This window comes from Protopterus annectens, chromosome 11.part0 (assembly GCF_019279795.1).
Source record: "Protopterus annectens isolate FY-2018-M chromosome 11.part0, PAN1.0, whole genome shotgun sequence".
NCBI lineage: Eukaryota > Metazoa > Chordata > Ceratodontiformes > Protopteridae > Protopterus > Protopterus annectens.
In genome coordinates, this window is record NC_056745.1 from 1,064,890,667 (window position 1) to 1,064,910,395 (window position 19,729).

Genomic DNA, 19,729 nt, shown 5'->3' on the forward strand with positions numbered 1-19,729 from the left:
AGCCGATGAGGGTGACCCGCCTCTCGATGCCCCAGACCTCGGCTCCGAAACCAGAGGAGTCGAGGCTGGAGGCATCGAGGCAGACCGTTCCGACCTCGGCTTCGAAGTCCGTGGAGCCGATGGAGAAGTCTGCTTTGCTTTTTTAGCCGTCGGTTCAGACTGACTGGTCGGAGCCGGCACTTTCCTCTTCTTAGAAGGAGACAGAGAGGAAGATAAAGCCTCCTCGAAAGAAGGCTTGATTAATCCTTTAAGGATTAATTTGTTTTTCCTCTCCTAGAGGACTCGGGGACGAAAACGCATGGCATACACTGCACGATTCCTGGAGATGTTTTGCGCCAAGACAATAGACGCACGAGGAGTGGTCGTCCGTTATGGACATTTTGAACCAACACCTCGTGCACTTTTTAAACCCGGAGGGTTTATGTTCCTTAGACATAGTTCTACAAGAAAACACAGACCACAACAGTAAACTTTAAGACACAGGTACAAAGTATGCCAAAAACTCAGAATATTTTAAACTGAAAAACCTCTTTTTTTTTTTTTTTTTTTTTTTACACAGAGAAAGAGAAAGGGAAAAAAACAAGGAGGGTCAAGACCCTCTAACTCAAACGGGTACTTGACCCACACACAACCACTAAAGTAGTTAGAACAGGGGAAGGCCCCTCTAACTTAAACGGAACCTTCTCTGACAGGAAAATTTAAGCTAAACTCAATGAAATAACAAGAAACACACTCGTACACAAAAAATAGCCGTTAAAACAGCTTTTGGGTTGAAATGAGTGAACTACTGACAGGAAAAGAGACTATAAATATAGTACTTAGCCCAGCCAATGTTGAGACCACGTCCAAGCTCTGTAAGCGGCAAACGAGATCTGGGGGATTAGTGGTGGTGCATCCTGGGATAAAGATAGCTCAGCCAATTAGAGGCCTCGCTCTATAGCATAAGCGTGCCGAGTCGGAGCCGAGGGATCGGCTCCGAGCCCATCAGTCAGAATGTAGGCGAGATAGGATCACAATACATCCCTCATTCTTGTTCAATAAACAACCATCCAGGTAATTTATTTATTCTACCTAATGTGAGTAAGTAAAGTTGAGAAAATCAGGTACTCTGTTTCAATTCAAATTCAATAAATTGGAGTACCACCATATCCAGATCTTTTCATAAAATAAATATATAATCTAAATACCCGAGATATAAAACTCCATCTATGGATGAATCTAGAATTAAACAGGAATACCTTCCCTCAATTCCACACGACCATATTAGCATATGGGGGGTACATGCTACCCCAATCACTACCCCCTTAACCTGCTTATAAAATTCTGCTTCAAAATTGTTTAAAATCACTTCAAATTCATAAGGAGGTTTACCTCAACAGGTGATAAAAATTCACAATATAAAAGTGCATCATAGAACAAACTTAATCCAGCATTCTCAGGTAAACTAGTGTATAAATACACAACATCAATGGTGAGAAACTAGTGTGCTCCTCCTATAGTCTAAAGTATTTCTTTAAGTCGTTCCTCCCTTCCCAACAAGTCTGTCGCCTTCTCTCTGAAGACTCAACTTATGGGTTTATACTTCCACTCAATAGAAATGTGGACTGAGTGTCAGGACTGATACCACCGTCCACAGGGGCTGGGGATTTTTTGCTGGCCTATGCCCCTCCCCTACATGCGAAGCACAAACTACGAATAGCTAGGCTTCAGAATGTGCTCCGCACGCAGGCCCTAAGGGGCATGCATGAGACTATCCATCCCACCCCTCAAACTGACGTCCAACCTTCCTGAGATCTAGCCTCTGCTAGAACTCAACAGCAGGGAGATATCAGCACATATCCTCCCCTCAGGATAAGTACATTCCATCCTCCCTGCCAACTTCATCAAACTCCTGAGTCACTAATCGAACTCTGGTTGCCTGGGTCATAGTCAGGGATTTATCCCTCTATGCCACTGGTGTGGCTCCCATCCTAGATTCTTTCCAGGAAATCCCGTGAATGCTTAATAAGATGGGTCGGTCTGTTAAAAACACAACTTTAAATTTCTCTCAACAAACACTGCCAAGGGGTAGATTCTAGAGCCCTGGGCTGCTACAATGGGCCTAAATGAGGATGGTAAAATAGTTTTGTGAATCTTTAGGGCTACTATAAATACTTGGGACTCAAAGATTATTTTTACTTAAAAAATCATGTTGGTTGGAGTATTAGTTCCCCTCTGACAACCAATCATCCAAAAATATATTAATTTTTTTGTAATCTCAGTAACTGATATAATAATATACTTATCCGTATCCTGCAAAACATAAAACATTTGTGAAATATAGTCAACAGTGTCAAAAATTACTGCTCGTCCTCCTTTGTAGGGCTTTATAATTCTAAATGAAGGATCACTGGACATGGACAGGGCTAACAAAAACTCTCTTTGTGAGTTAAAATGCCGCCAATCCGGCTTCTGCTATTGCTATTCAAATATCTGTATATATTCCCTTTCACATGCTTTTTCAACACTTGCACTAATGGATTGACATTAAGAACAAAAGTACTTTTCTTTTTCAAAATACTACCAAAGACATTGTTCAAATCATTCCAATCCTGAAACTGGTATGCCAAATTCAGTTTTCTAGTAAAACTATTTAACTCAACCATATAATCTCCAATATCCATTGGCCAAAGTGTAATGGCAAAACAGATGCCAACCTATGCCACATGTGACTAAATCAAGTACAACATAGAGTGTTAGGAAGCACTTAAGTAATTGCTTCATGTCAGATTAGAAAAAGAAACTACTGGAAGAACACCAAGCAGTAGATTGTAAGCATGGCAACTGAACCTATACACCTACAATAAAATGAAAAGCTCTGACAGTAAGTATCAAACCCAGAATTTGCAAATATCAACTAACAACTGCAAAGGAAATAATATATGAGAAAGTTCACAAAGTCTGGTATGCAACATTCTCCTGAAGCTATTCATGCTTTACTGAAATGTCAGTTTGCATTTCATATTTCATCGATATCTCAGTCTATCAGTATGTCAATCTATTAAAAAAATGTAAACAATTATTGGTAGTTCTACTTATTATGGGAACAGAAATTTTTTACAAATACCTCATTCAGGATGCTAAGTGCAGATTCGACCAGTTCAGCTTCATTCAAACAGTACACAACTGTTCCTGCTGGTGTCTGAGAAACATTTCTGTGTTGATAAAGTAAGAAGTAAAGATGAAGGTCGGAATATAGTACTTTGGGCAAGTGTCAGGATAAATGCAATAGAAAATGACTGCCAACCTATTTAATTTTCGTACATTAAATAACACTAACAATCAACTAAAATTAGTACATATTCCACAACAAAAAATGCCTCACAGCAAATCCAGTATGAAAATGTGTGCGTGCGTGTGTGTTTGCATGTGTTTTTTTTTACTTTTACTTATCTCCCTACATAAAATACAAAACAGACAACACCTGAGACAGCAGGTATCATCAAAGAGACATTAACTCTGTTTAAATAATGTACTCTCCTATTTGCTTTTACTCAACTATTTTCACAAAAAGCAGCACTATGATACCCCCCCCCAAAAAAAAATGATAATCTGTTCATAATACCTAACATGTTGGGATGCTGTACTGAGTAGTGCATATTGCTGCATAAACTACACCTTTGCATACATGCAGAAAGTAACTGGGCATGTTTACAGATCTTTGTCAATGTTCACATTGTACTCAGCAATAAAGTGGCTTCAAGCATGTTCAGGTCACTGTGTGAATTTTTTCAGTGAATATACCATACAAAGAAAAAGAGATGTCAAATTCTTCAATGCTTTAGTTTGGAATAAAGCAGCAACAGAGTCTTGGTATGCATATACAGAAATAAATGTATTATTTTTTGTGGTGACCTACACTGATTTAGGGAAGCACACTGGGACAAAATTTGGGGTTACGGGTTCCTTCATGCAAGAACTAATTTACAACCTGGTTCATTTGCAAACACCTAAGGATACATTTTACAACTGCATCGCTAAAACGCTAAACTGACATTCTGGGCCTAAATTCAGCATTAACTGCAAACAAAGTTCATTTTAATCACTGTGACCAGAAGCCCAAAGATAGTAACACAGTATGTTGCTGAAGAAAAATGATGTACTGTGAAGTTGCTTCAAGATAAAGTACTTATAAAAAAATCAAATGTGGCATCACAGTACAATTTGCAAGACAAAACTACTTTCTGAATTGAATTTAAAGGTTACCACCTGTCCCACTTTGCGAGCGACAGTCCCTCTTCGGGCAACTGTGTCCTGCAAAAAAACTGAAAAAAATGGTAAATGTCCTGAGATTTTTAGGACAAAAATTTTCCTATATTTTCTTTAATAGTGGTGGTGCTGCGGTAGCATTGTCACCTCACAGTAAGACGTCCTGTTCGATTCTCAGCTGGAGTGTCTTCTGTGTGGAGACATGCTTGAATGGGCGTACCTTCGTTGAAGGTTGTGCATCAGGGCTGGCAACTCGGCACGTAAAAATCCACTGCCAATCATTAGCGGACCGGAGTTCTGCTGTGGCGACCCCTAACCGGGAAAAGCCGAAAGACACAACAACTAGCATAAACAGTTATTTTGTATCTGAAACACCTAAATTTTATAAGAAACAGAATAAGCAACTATAGTACTACAAGAATAATCTTTTATTTAGGCAAAAAAGTGACGTTCTGACCTTTGCAGTGGCCGTGGGTGTGTTTTGCCCTGCAAAATCTGATGTTTCTACAAAAAATGTCCCACTTTGGGCAATTGAAAAGGTAGCAGCCCTATAATTCTAAGTTCTTGTGATTATCTTTAGTATGGACACTGCAGAAAGAGACATTACCTGAGACAATATGAGGCACTGAATGGTGTGATTCACTAAATCAAAACACAGAAAAATCCCACAAAAGCTAAAAGGTTTTATCAATGTAACAACAAAAGCTGCTGTCCACAAAACTGTAATTGCATTACAAAGATACTAAATGACCAACTTGTGGAAACCTGGAACACATAAAATGAACATGCATAATAAAATACAGTTTTAAGATAGAGTACAAACAATTATCACTATACATATTAAATATACATGGCAAGGAAAAATGCATGTAAAAGCAATACTGAGTTACAAGTGTTCTTTGACACATTCGCAAAAAATGAAATGTTTATGTCTACCTTAAAAAAGTGGACATGGAACTGATAAAAGTACAGCAGTATCTACTGTGCTCCCCAATCCCCCCTCTTCTCCCAATCCCCTAATTTCACTCTCTTCACCTTACTGGTAGCCCTTCTCACACTGGCCACTAGGTGGCAGTGTGCACTCACTCACATCCAACTCCTCACCCACTGCAGCCCCTCATGCTAGTTCTTCTCCCCAGTAAAACCCCTCTTTAATTCTCAACTCTTACATTTGGCTCTGAATCTTATCCCTGTGTCCTCTCACATCCAAGCTTGCTCACTAGTTCCAACTCTTCCTTCCACATCACTGATTGTTCCCTTCACCTCGGCTCTACCCGCTCCATTCGTCCTTCAGGCTCACTCTGCTCCCCTACCCTGCCCCCAAATTCCACTTGCCCCCAGCAGCTCTACACTTATAGTTAGCAAGTCACACCCACCTCCTCCCCCATCCAATCAACATACCCTCCCCACCCATACTTAATTACCCCTCCTGTCCAACCCCTACATTTACTCCACCCCTCTCACTCCACCAATATAACCACTCTTACTATAGCAATCCCTACACCTCCTTATCTTACACTTACCCTCAAACCAATCTATTATATACACTATGCCTACCAAACCGGCCACTCTTCTAACTCTAATACTAACTCTCATCTCCTTATCCTACTTACACTATCTTACCAGACTTCTCTCTGCCAATCACACTCCCCCATTTCACTCAACTATCTCATCCTGCTCACAACACCCACACTCCTCCTCCTGCATATCTCCTAGCTTCTACTCCCTCAGTAACATAATGCTCTTCCACTATAAATTAATTTCTTCTCCCAAAAAGGCCACTCCAACCTATACCAGCCCCATCTTAATAAACCATACATCCTACAAACTGGACACTAAGCAACTTAAATGCCTCTTCTCCCACATTTGCCACATTATCCCTATCCTTGTCTCTGGGGAAATACACCCAAACCCTGGCCCCTCTCCATTACAAGTCTCTACCTCCCCATCTCACCCCCCCCCACTCAACTGCTAAATCCCTCTATTTCACTTTATTAAATGCTCAGAGCATATGTAACAAAATCCCTAACCTCCACGCCTGGCTTCTCCACAACAAACCTGATATTCTTTCCATCTCAGAAAACTGGCTCAAATCACACATAAAAGACTCAGAATTGATTCCACCCACCTATTGTATTATCAGAAAAGACAGAACTCATAAAAAAGGGGGTGATGTTGCTCTCCTATATTCTTCATCCCTCTTAAGTTACCCCTTACTCCAAACCTATTCCCACATTTGGTAATGCTGAATTAATCCTAGCCCTTCTTCACATAAACAAACATAAATCAATCTGTATTGTCTCCCTTTATATCCCTCCTGGAGACAATGTCCCAATCCTCGAGAACATACTCTTCTGGCTCTCTATCAATATCACTAATGAAACTATAATCCTGGGGGATGTCAACATTAACTGGGACACAATTCAATCTCTAAACAATTCTCTAAATATAAATCTCTAACTTCATTCAACTTATTAACTCCAAAACCAGACCTTCCAAAGACTTCCTTTCTGGCAGCACTCTAGACTGGATTCTAGTTTCCCATCCCCACTACATCTCCAACAGTGGTACCCTTCCAGACCTGCTAGGGGACCACCTTCCCACTTCTGCACATCATCTTCCCTCCTTCCTACCACTACCCCACACCTACACCTTTCTACTCAGTACCTAAAAAACTTTAACCCCAATGCATTCTCAGATGCACTAAAAAAAACTAACTGGAAACCACTAAAATCTTTATCCCTGGAAAATGCTACTACTTACTTCAATTCAATCTTTTTAAACCTGCTAGACTCCTTTGCTCCCTGGAAAACTAAATGCATAAAAAGTAACTCCGTCCCTTGGCTAACTAAGAATACCTTAGTTACCATGCAACTCTGTGATAAAGCTTGGCAACACTACCATAAACCTAAAACTACTACTTCCATTAATGAATACAAAACACTCCGCAACAAAGTAAAAAAAAACATATTTTCTCAGACCGCAAAACCTATTTTTCCACACTCCAAACAAATCACAACAATAACACTAAACAATTCTGGGATGGAATCTCCTCTCTCCTCAACCCAGGTAAAAAAGAAAACCCCTGCCCTGACCAAAATGCCTCTGACTTGGATTTAGCTAGTCGATTCAACTCATTCTTTGTTAACTCCACATCTAAACTTACATCTTCATTCACTAATAATCCTGCTTCCCCAAAACAACCTCCATACTTCCCCACTTCCCCCAGTACCTCTAGCTCCCAACCTCCTCCCTTCTCCATAAACCCTATCCCCATCTCTACCATAAAAAAAACTTCTTCTAAAATTGAAACCATGCTCCAGTGACCCTGATGAAATACCATCCTACTGTCTAAAGATAGCCTCAGAAGCCACTGCCTTCCCTATCTGCACCCTAACAAATCAATCTATTTCAGAATGCCATGTTCTCCGGCTCTGGAAAAAAGCATATATTATTCCACTCCACAAAGGGGGCAACAATAATGTCATCTCCAACTTCTGTCCCATTGCTATCCTCTCCCCTGTTTCAAAACTTCTTGAAAAATGCATCCACCTACAACTTCAACCCTACCTTATAAATAACCTTCTTACTCCCACCCAGCATGGATTCCGACCAGGCCACAGCACCACCATCGCTCTCCTCTCCTTCCTCAAAACCATAAACAAAGTCCGAGACTCTGGTCATATTGTATCCACCCTCCTCTTAGACCTCTCCAAGGCCTTTGACACCATCTCTCACAATCTTCTCCTTACTAAACTCACTAAACTTAATCTAGCCCACTCCTCTATTAACTAGTTCACCAGTTACCTATCAAATAGGCAACAAGCAGTTAAGTGGAAAAAAGCTTCCAAACCATTCCTAAACACTACCACAGGTGTGCCCCAGGGCTCAATTCTAGGTCCCCTTCTATTGAATATTTTCATTAATGACTTCTACCATGCCATCCATAATGCCAACCTCATGCAATAAGCCGATGACTCAGCTATAATCTGCTATGCTACCTCTATTTCCTCATTAACAAAATTAACCCAAGATGCTTTCTCCTCAACTGTACAATGGATACTAGACAACTACCTAGCACTGAATGCTATTCCCCCTTCTAAAAGCATTACCCTAGACAAAAACTCATTCTCTATCACCAGACAAAATAACACACCTCTTGAAACAGTCTCCACTGCTAAACTATTATGAATCCTCACTGACGACCAACTAAAGTTCAATACCCATCTACATGCAAACATAAAAAAAAAAATCACAAAAAACTTGGCATGCTTTACCGCCACATCTATTTCATCTCTCCCTCCACCACGCTTGTTCTTGCTAACACATACCTTATCCCTTCCCTCCTGTATGGAGCCTCTATCCTTACTAATCTGCAAACCACTCTCAAATCAAAACTTTCCTCCTGTTACTATAAAATTTCAAAATTCGCAACTGGCCAGAGATCAAATACCCATTACTGCATCTCCCTGCACCAACTGAACTGGCTTGAGCTGCCCAAATATCTTATTACATTCAACTCATCCAAGCACACAAACTTATTTTTAGTCCCCCTCTCTCTGCCCCTCCCTTGTCTCTACCTTCCAAATGCACCTTCCTAACAGATGCCTACGATCCAACTTCCAATATCTAATAGAACTACATAAACCTGCCCGCCCTCCAGGGAAACATCTTCTATCCTTCTGCCTAGCACGTCACTGGAATTCTCTCCCACCTTTTATCCGTACCACAAACAGTCTCTCTATCTTCAAAACTTTACTTCACTCACACTTAATCTCACAAAGGGAATGCTCTTGCTCCCATCCTTCATAACTTCCTTGACTATACTTATCTCTGTACCAAACATATCTGCTAATAGCATCCTACAGCCTTATAATTTTTGCAAGAATTATCATACTTAGTAACTTAATTTGTTTGAAAATATTTTCATGCATTTACCCTCAAATGCCAGTTTTATTACAACTGTTTTTTTTCTAGCTCTCATTTACTAACCTGTAAGTTTTGTAATTTTGCAATTCTGTAATTTTTGTAATTTACAATATTAGTATTTTCTGGAGCTTTTTTCCCCAGGACTCCATTGAAAACGGACTCCACGTGGCCCAATCCTGGTAAACAAACTGCAAATAAAATAAACACAATGCTTCAAGCATCATCTACTAAAACTGTTTACAAAGTACCAATATGAAGCTTAAAGTACACATAATGAAAATTTATCAGTTTTGGGATAAAAGCTCGAATATATTAGAAAACACAAAAAAAATGTTTCTCTTTAGTTATGGTATAACGTCACGACCAACTTTGTACATGAGGAATTGGATGCAGAAACTGGTGTTAAACTAGAAACGAGCAATATAGGTGAGTCAATGTGCACTGTATAAGTATAAATAAATGCTGGAAGTATTTTCTTTGCATAAAGTGACCGGTGTTAAAGATGCAATTTTTGTTGAATTTTTGACATCTGGAGTAATTTCATCAATATTTCCAGGAAATACAATTCAAGATGGACATTTTCCAAACAGTATTACTTTTTGCAGAGCATAAAATTTACCTACAACAGCAGCAGCACCAGCAGCAATTGGCAGGAAAGAATCGTATGGTCAGCCTAAGACTACTATACAGAATATACAGCATCCAAGAATCATGGAAATGGCCATGAACTCTCTAGAATTATATTACAATAAAATTAACCTAATGCTACAATAAGAAATGACACATTATGTGACTGCTTTGACACAGACACACTTCTAAGACATTCCTGATATTAATTATTTGGCAGCATGTGTAAGCAGAAATGTCCCAAGCGTAAAGCTTTGTGATGGAAGGTTGGACATCAACAACAAATGCTTAGGAGACATTGAAAACATTTTATAAAAGAGGATTTATACATCAGTGAAAAACACACTGTGTTAGGGAGCACTGAAGTAATTGCTTCAATACACATTAATAAGAAACTGCTGGAAGCACACCATGCAGGTCACTCCTGATTGTTAGGAGACTAGCCTGGTGGCCAAAACTAAATGAAGAAATCAAAAGCATACATAAAGTGCATGCCATGTCAGAATGGAGAATTCCTGAACTAGAAGCAACTCTTGAAAATTTGCAGGTGGGTATTAAAAAGGACTGTACACTGATTTCACTAGATCATGTATTATTAACGTATTGGTGATAGTATTGGCTGCATATTCAAAATGGATAGCATGCCTGAAATCAAATGTTAAGACTGTTCATTGCATATGGCAAACCTGAACAAACATGCCACTAACAAAAGAACCCAGTGTAGGCCAGAAGACTTTTGTTGGTTTTGTTAAGCGATATGATTCATTCTACTGTTGCAGCAGGACACCCAGCAACATAGTCCACAGTTAGTATTATTTATTATTTAATCCACTCAAGTGCAATATTAGACAAATAACTTAGGCATTTAGCACTCTGTAATGTGTTTTGTATTACTTTAAACAGGGTAGTTAATTTAATTCAGGGGAGGGTATTCTTTTCATATATATTAGTGTTGGTTAATGCCTCTGCTCTTTCTTGCATTTATTAGGAGTGGCATTGTATTTCTTAGTTATATTTATTCAAGAATTGAGCTGATGCACGGAATTTTGTTAAGGCTACACTTTGTAATTCTAAATGACAAAGTTTATCTTACTTTGACTGACTTGACAAAAAAGAGATTACTTGAAAAATTCATACAGTCTTTCAAGTCATATATGAAGAAAATGTCTAATACCATGCTGGAAAAAAGAAGTTATGTCTTACCATAACGTTCCATCTGTATTGTTGATCCTCGTTCAGTCATTACACAGGGGTATCAGTTCTGAGCTCGGAACAGAGCCGGCCATTTTCCAAGCTCGCGTCAGCTTCAAACTCTCGAGCTAAACTCTTACCCACAATTCCCCACTCCCTGTTACCTCAGATTGAGTTTGCAAGTTAAAGAAGGTAGAGGTTACCTCTGGTCAAATAACCTAGGAGAACTGGATGGTGAGATCCACTAGAAACCACAGGAGGGGGAAGGAGGGAGGGTTGTAATGACTGAATAAGGATCAACAATACAGATGGAACGTTATGGTAAGACCTAACTTCTTTATCTGATATTGTTAATCCTCATTCATTCCTTATGCATGGAACAGAGTCCCCAGCTACCTCTATTCCTGGGAGGCTCTCATGGAAGGACATTCCTGAGCACCATAGAACCGAAAGATGCTCTTCCCCTGGAGGCCAAATCCAATTTGTAATGATTGATGAAGGTATGAGGCGTAGCCCAGGTTGCAGCTGCACAGATGTCATGTAAAGAAGCTCTGGCATGGAAGGCAGCAGAAGGTGCCACCGACCTTGTTGAATAAGCTTCCATGTTAGTAGGCAACGAGATATTACGTTGTGTGTAAATAAAGGTGTCACAGTCCTTCAACCATCTAGCTAATGTGACCTTAGCAACAGCCGCTCCTAATCCAGATCCAGAAAAGGCCAAAAATAACTGGTCAGATTTATGAAAGGGTTTAGTCCTGTTTAAGTAAAAATGGATTTGCCTGTGTATATCTAGGGTATGTAGGCAATACTTTCCTCTGTTTGAATGGTTGGGAAAGAAAACTGGAAATTCAATGGCTTGATTAATGGACATTTTAGAGATCACTTTAGGCAGAAATGATGGATTAGTTCTCAGAGACACTCTATCTCTATGAAAAATCAAGTATGGAGTCTTAATACATAAAGCTTGAAGTTCAGAAATACGTCTGGCAGAAGTAATAGCGACCAAAAACAAGGTTTTCCATGACAAATACTTGAGGTCACAAGAAGAGGCTGGTTTGAAAGGTGCCATTGTCAGAGCTTGTAGAACTAATGATAAATCCCATGGTTGAATAGGTTCTCTAAAAGGTGGCTTCAGATGATTCACACCTTTTATGAAGGTCTTGCACAATTTATGGGACATAAGAGAGAAATCTTGGACACCCTCATGAAAATTAGAAATTGCAGCCAAATTAACTCTAATGGTGGAGGCCGATAGACCCGACTGAAACAGGTCAGCCAGATAGTCTAGTATTATCGACACTGGTGCTGAAAAGGGGAGAGAGTATTGCCAGGGCTTTTTCCAGTAGATGTCTGGTGGGGCCGGAAATGAGCCAGTCATCTCTAGGTATGAAAACACCTGGAATCCTAGAAGTCGCAAGTGAGCTGTGACAACTGCCATGCACTTAGTGAACACTCTGTGGGTTGTAGAGAGTCTGAAGGGCAGTACTCTGAACTGGTAGTGACTGGCTCCTGCACGGAAGTGCAGAAATCTTCTTGATGGCCTGTCCACCTTTATGTGGTAGTACACATCTTGAAGATCTATAGAGCACATCCAATCGTCTTTTTCCAAAAGCAGGAGGATAGACTGTATAGTGACCATCCGGAATTTTTGTACTCTCACAAACTTGTTCAATACACTGAGATCCAAAATTGGTCTCCAGTCCCCGGTTTTCTTTGGCACCAAAAATAGCCTTGAGTAGAATCCGGATCCTATCTGGTCTGGAGGGACTATTTGGATGACTCTTTTTCTTAGCAGCTTTTCTATCTCTAGTGCTGCTTCTTCCCTTTGACTGGGTGGAACGGCGGGAAGATTTTTTAAAGGGACGGGACAAAGATCAAAGGGGATATGATAACCTCTGGTTATGATCCTTTGTACCCAAGAATCAGTGGTGATGGTTAGCCAGGCAGAAGGGTACAAGGAGAAACGTCCCCCAACCACCTCCAGAGGAAAGGAGTTGGGCCGCTCTTCAGCAGCGCTGGTAGGATTGACCAGGGAAAGAATCCCTGGAAACCTGGTTATGAAGTCCCCCTCTGCCCCGAAAGGAGAGTCTTCCCTGTGAGTTTCCCCCTCTGCCTCTGTGGGAGAACTCGGCCTGTGTGTCACGGAAAGGACCCTGAGATTTCTTGAACCATATCTTCCCACTCTTTTGGTTTCGGGAGAAAGTACATTGAGGAGAAGAATAACGGACACCTACGGCAGAAAGGGTCTTACCGTCTTGTTCACATCTGGCCAGTGTGCTTTTAACTTTGGGCCCAAACAACGGGGAGGGCTCAATGGGGACATTAAGAAAGGAAGACTTAAAAGGTTCCGCGAAGTTGCACAAGCACATCCAGGCGTGTCGTCTCAAGACCACAGCTGAACCCGCCGCTCTAGCTGCTCCTTCTGATGCGTGAGATATCAATCGCATAGAGTTAGATATAGACTCAATGGTGGCCAGCTGAGAGGCCACTTTGTCACAGACCTCATCAGACACTGCACCAGCCAAGGTTTCAGAGAGCTCAGAAACCAGATCCCTTTGTTACCTGGTAAAATGTGCCATATAATTCAGGGACCTGATAGCAAAAGTCGCTGAAGCAAAGGTGCGCTTCCCTATTCTGTCCAGGGCCCGGGACTCTTTGTTATGTGGGTGGACAGTCTGGCTTTCTTCCTCTGCCAGATCCTTTTTTGTTGCAGCCACCATCACCAAACCATCTACAGGAAGACCTTTGGACCAATGGGGATCTGAAGCAGGAGGGGACAAGATCTTATCTGGCCTCTGGGAACAGCTTCAACAGTATCAGGGGCCTTCCAAGCATGCTGCATGATGAACTTGACAAGTTCATTGGCAGGTGGAGTAACCCAGTCGGTAGGGTGCCAGGCGCGAAAGGCCTGCAGTAACACAGATCCCTCAGGGGTTGGATTAGAGGGCTGCCAGTCACCAAAGAATACCTCAGAGGGTGACTGAGGGGATCCTTCCCTCTCATCAAAATCTGTGTCTTCTGTGAGGGACTCCTCTGTGAAGCCCATGTGCTTCCTCTTACACTAACTTTTCCAGTGGACCTCCTCAGCGGAAGAAGCTGGGGAAGACAACGGAAAAGGGGATTCTTGAGGGAATATGTCCAGGGGCCCTTGCACCCGGCGTCCGCTAGGTGCGACTTGTGAAACCAGTATACCAGAGGAGAGCAGAGGTATAGACAGTCTGGTATCGTCAGCAGCAGTGAAAGCCTTCTCCATCAGTTGGAAGGCTGGTCCACCCGGAGAGGAGTGTATGTCTAGGACAGGGAGCACACCTCCCTTAAGTGGCTCAGCCTGCCGACTCGGAGTCCCTGGATGGCTGTGGAAGGCAAGCTATGCGTGTCACAGCTGACATCCTGGGTCATAGCAAAACTTTCCTGCCACGGAACTGGAACTGCGGTTCCTTAGTGAGATCCTTAAAGGGAACCGCAGAAGGGGAAGACTGTACTATATCCATGGACTTCAAAGGCAATGAAGGAGGAGAATAAGAAGGTGTCTTTGGAGATGGGTGATCACCTCCTGCCAAGAATGCCTGGTCCACAAGCCGCAACACATCATATTCAGAAAGACTTTTAGTGGACCTCACAGAGACTGAGGGAGAAACAGGCCTGTCCACAAAAGAGGCAGACTCAGTGCCCATCTCATCTGACTACACTGCGGACAATGGTGCCAAGAAAGATTGAACTACTGTAGTCTGCACCGAAGAAGCCATCGGTGCCAATGTCATTGTCTGCACCGACACTGGGATCGGTGCCGAAGCTGGAACCGACAAAACTGGAGTCAACAATAAAGGCCTCGGTTCTGAGGAAGATCTCGGGGCCGATGCGGTTAAGGTCTGCGCCGATTGAACGGTCGGTGCCGATACAGTGAGAATGGTCTGAACCGAGGAGCCCCTTGGTGTAGATATGTAGGAGGCTGCAGGAGAGGACAGAGCCGAAGGCCTCGGTGCCAAAGGTCTAGGCACCGAAAGGCCTGGGTCTGACAGAGAGCTCCGGAGCCAAAATTTTAGCCTTTTTAGATTTTGGTTGGTGAGAGTCCCCAGCCGGGGATGAAGGCAAGGATTTAGCCTTAATAGAAACATCCATTTTCTTATGGGTTTTAGGAGGGGTTGAGACCACTGACCCAGAAATAGCCTCTGAAAAGGGAGATTTTAGAAGTCCCTTCAGTATCAGCTTGTTTTTCCTTTCTAACAAAGTTCTATTAGAAAAGTTCTCACAAATAGTACAAGGTGGTTCAACAGATAAATGGGAAGCTCCCAAACAATAAACACATAAATAGTGTGCATCAGAAGTAGGCAGTCTGTGTCCACAATCAGAACACCACTTAAACCCCGGACTACCCTTTTTATCTGCTGTATTAACAAATAGAAAAGTACCAACAATGGTACAAGACAGTACCCAAACGTATGAAAGAGAAAGGGAAAAGGATTACCAACGATGGTAAGGAGAAAATTACCTTGCGGTAAAAAGGGTAAGTAAAGAACAGAAAAAAAACCTGAGGAAATTATGAACGCTAGATGCTATAGGGCAAGAGACAATAAAATATCAACTTTTCTAACAGAAAAGTAATTTGTAAAGCAATTAAACAACAATTGACTGTACTTAGCTCAAGAAAAGTAGCTTGACACGACCGGATGGCAATGCGGCAAATGAAATCTGGGGTAACAGGGAGAGGGGAATTGTGGGTAAGAGTTTAGCTCGAGAGTTTGAAACTGACACGAGCTTGGAAAATAGCCGTCTTGGTTCCGAGCTCGGAACCGATACCCATACGTAAGGAATGAACGAGGATTAACAATATCAGATCAAATGTTACAGTAGAGAACAACTCTAAACTGTGCTAACTGTTCTTCAGTAGAAAGATTATCGTATCAGAACCAGACTGGACTTGATGAAATAGCCCAAGACGCTCTTGAAACAACCACTAATTACAAATGTTACAGCATGGTAAACATGAAAAGGAAGGATCATTTAAAGAAGAAGACCCAGTGACTCAGTATGCTGCCAAGATATTACAAGGGGCACTCAAAATGGACTCCAGAAAGTTACTGTTTTGCCAGCTCCCACACACAAACATTTCTGGCTTTGTACCACACACACCTCTTGCCCACTATCTGCCTACTTATTTCCTCAAGCCACAAGAACCATCAAATTGAAGTGATTATACATTTTTAGTGTTTTACACAGATTGTCTCCACCCTATACACATGACAAGAATGAAGGATGCATTCATTTGATTAACAATATGCATTCCAGTAAGGACGTCATTTTGGCACATCAGCAGTTTTGTGCCAGTAACCCTTACATGCAGTATCACAAGTTGGTCTGATATCAAAAGATTCCTCATATATTGTAGGAAATATTCTAAGAACCAAACCAGCATGAGAAAGGAAAAAAGATATTTTGCAGATAGGGTTGACTGTGGTCAGGGATACAGATAAAAGGCAAGAGGGTGCCGGACTTTATTGAAAAAAACTGGCAAAGGAACCAAGGTATTGGGAGCAAATAACTAGAAAGGGTAAGGTAATAGAATGGGAAGAAGCCAAGAATTTATTTGGACTGCAGGTTAGAGATTGCCTATACTCTGAATTCAATCACTGATAGGGAAGGCAAAGAAAAAGAAATACAGGGCTTCTAAATGAAAGACCAGCACTGGTACAGTTTGTAACAGAATCTAGAACAGAAGCTGCCATTAAAAAAGGAACAATTAGTAAAGCATACAAAATATTGCATGATCGTCTTCTTGTTCTTCTTCTTTTGGCTTTTTCCCGGTTAGGGGTTGCCACAGCGGATCACCTGTCTGCTCATGATTGGCAGTGGAGTTTTACGGTGTCGAGTTGCCAGCTCAGCGCTTAGAAAGGATTGGGAAGAGAGACTGCATAAGCAATTCACAAAGAGACAATGGGGGGATATCTGTATATCTCCCAAATATCCAACAAAGTCTAGAAGATTTAGGATCTTTGCCTGAAAGTGTTTACATAGGTATTTCTGTTCCCCAAGAAGACTTCAAAGAATTTTTCCTCAGGTGGATAGCAAATGTTGGAGGTGTGACAGGCAAGAAAGAGGTAACTGGGAACATATTTTTTGGAAGTGTGATGAGCTGGCAGACTTTTGGGATTCTCTGCAGACTGCTCTGTTGAAGATCCTGGGTGAGCAGATGGACTGACGGGGAGTTATGTTACAGAACTGGAATTGCCTAGACATAGTAAAGCCTTGCTGAGTCTAATTATGGTGGCTGCCAAAAAAGCAACTACTAGAAAATGGACATCAAACCCTAGACCAACTTTACTAGAAGTAGTGAATATAGCAACAGAGATAACAACTAGAACTGGGATCTTTAGAAAAGGGAAAGAGCAAACTGCACAGTAAAAAAAATGGGAATTGTGGGAACAATATATGCAGAGCAGGAGGCAGGATTTATGCTTAACTGACAAAGACTGAATGGTTTATAAGTGATGTATGATGTTTACAACTATAGTTGTTTCAATGGTGTCTGTGATGTAAACTGTAACTAAAGCGATATTATTTTGCATGTTTTTCATTTATATAAACGCAAGTTTGGCTTTGTCATATGTGTAAATTTAATAAAGATGGTTGGGGAAAAAAAAAAGATTCCTCATACCTCCATCTCTGAAAAAGAAAGCTTACTATCACCTACTCACTTTTCCTTCCCAACTAGTTCTCTACAACTAAGGCCACCAAACAGTGGAAAAGTGCAGTAAAAGGGGTGATGACCTACATCCATCTAGACTGTTGAAGGTTTACAAAACATCTTAACTATATTAGTATTTCATTAACAAATAAACAGTATTACTCCACTCTGTCAACTCACTGAATTTGTGCTAGTCTGATTCTGGCCTGAAAAAAGCAATACTGAGGAAGCAAAACAAATTCCATTACATGCTAAGTGCAGGAAATTTTCTTAAGTATAAACTTACTTTTTTTCTAAATTCTTATTTCTCTTCAGTCGTTTCACTGGTGTTTTTCTTCTAGGAGTTACCGGTCCTCCCAGCATCCAAGCAGGGAGAATCCTTTTCTTCTGCTTTGCACCCTCATCGTTTTTTGTGTCTTCATCTTCCATTTCTCTGACAAGAAGAAGCAGTGACATTTAATTCAGGAAAATGCAACTGCCAATACTTTCCCTCACCAAATGATCACTTCAGAAAACTGTCAAGTATAGAGACATTCCATCAAGGAAACCAATGAACTGCAATTCCAGTCCAACTAATACTGACTAAATTATCTCAGACTTTCAGTACAACGGAAGGCCCAACTGTATGATTTTCACCACTACTGCATCCGTAAGCGGAGATCATAGAATACAATTAAGTACAGCCAGAACGTGCCATGTTACAGTTACACCAAAATGCCATTAATCCACTGTTGATAGTAATTAGACTCAGACAAAAGACTGTAGCACTGATTTATGCTTTTCGAGGCACAGTGGTAATGCCTTCTTCATACCACCATATACTCACTCATTCACCTTGAAGGCAAACAATACCCATCTCAAGCAAAAAAACATGCTCTCTCTTCTGCAGTTTTCTGTCATCAGCCAGTGAAGATGTGCTTGCAGAAAGAATATAGAAGGCACTACTTTAAATGGATCCTCTCTACAGGGTGCTGATACATTCCAAAGGACTCAGCATGTCTGAAACAATTAATAACCCACAGCAAGACGAGGTGTTGGCAAAGCCGCTCCCAAAAAAGCACCACTTCTGTAGCCCAAAAGTAAAATAATCCATTTAATACAAATGAAAAAGATAGACAACACAAGGTTAAGCACTTTCGTCTGTTAACACAGATGGACTTCATCAGAAGAATGGTACCTTAACATTAAAATTATTAAATATAGAATTTAAATGATGATGTAACAAAACAACCAATGACAAACAAAAAACATCAGTTAATGCATCACTTAATTAAACTGATCGATTAAATCCTAAACTGAATTTGCAAAATAAGAAAATTTAAACTGTGTAACAAAAGTTATAAAATCATCTCAATGAAATCCATTGATCATAAAACATAGTATGATAAAATCCTGTGCACTAAAAATTTTGTATTGCAAAAATGTTATAATTTTATGACAAGATATACTAGGGGCGAAGAAAATCTGCAAGTGGAAAGAAACCATATATAAGAGAACCCTCATAGTTTAGCTGCTCTTAATTTGAACAGAGAACTTAATGATATACATTCATTCAACCAAGGATAAACAGCAGCATTCAGTCTAACCTACCACAATAATTCTCCACATTCAAGTCTCCTTTCCCAAGGACCACCTCTCATATTTACATGTACTTGATCAAGAATGAAAAAAATTTACCTTGTGCGCAATTATGTCTATGTTTATCTTACGCACTATTAATATTAGCCTTCGAGATGTCATTGTAGTTCTCATATACCCTCTTCTTAAAAGCACGCTCAGGTTTTCTTACATAGAAACTGTGACAGTGATCACAAAATGATAGTAAAATGATAAATAAACTACTCCTTTAGTAGAAAATGATAAACGACTCCTTTAGTATTGCAATCACAACGATAATCAAGTTGAAACTCAGTGTTACATGTATTGAGTTTCAGTGACGTGCCCTCATGTGTATATCGACAAAAGACGCATGCTCCACATTTTCTCATCCCTGATATTTCATGTCCTGGTTAAATCCACTGTTTATTTATGCCTTCATATTCGGCAATATCT

At 40.7% G+C, this 19,729-nt stretch overlaps 1 protein-coding gene across 1 annotated transcript in view; it reads right to left on the reverse strand.

Annotated features, from left to right (window-relative positions):
• Nucleotides 1-19,729, reverse strand: part of CYREN (cell cycle regulator of NHEJ) — a 99,892-nt gene that overhangs the window by 47,640 nt on the left and 32,523 nt on the right. The window contains exons 2-3 of the mRNA XM_044088412.1: nt 17,964-18,110; nt 3,107-3,194 (exon numbers count right to left, since the gene is read on the reverse strand). Coding sequence (XP_043944347.1) covers nt 3,107-3,194; nt 17,964-18,106 — 231 coding nt within the window. The 5' untranslated portion in view covers nt 18,107-18,110. The remainder of the gene's footprint in view (nt 1-3,106; nt 3,195-17,963; nt 18,111-19,729) is intronic.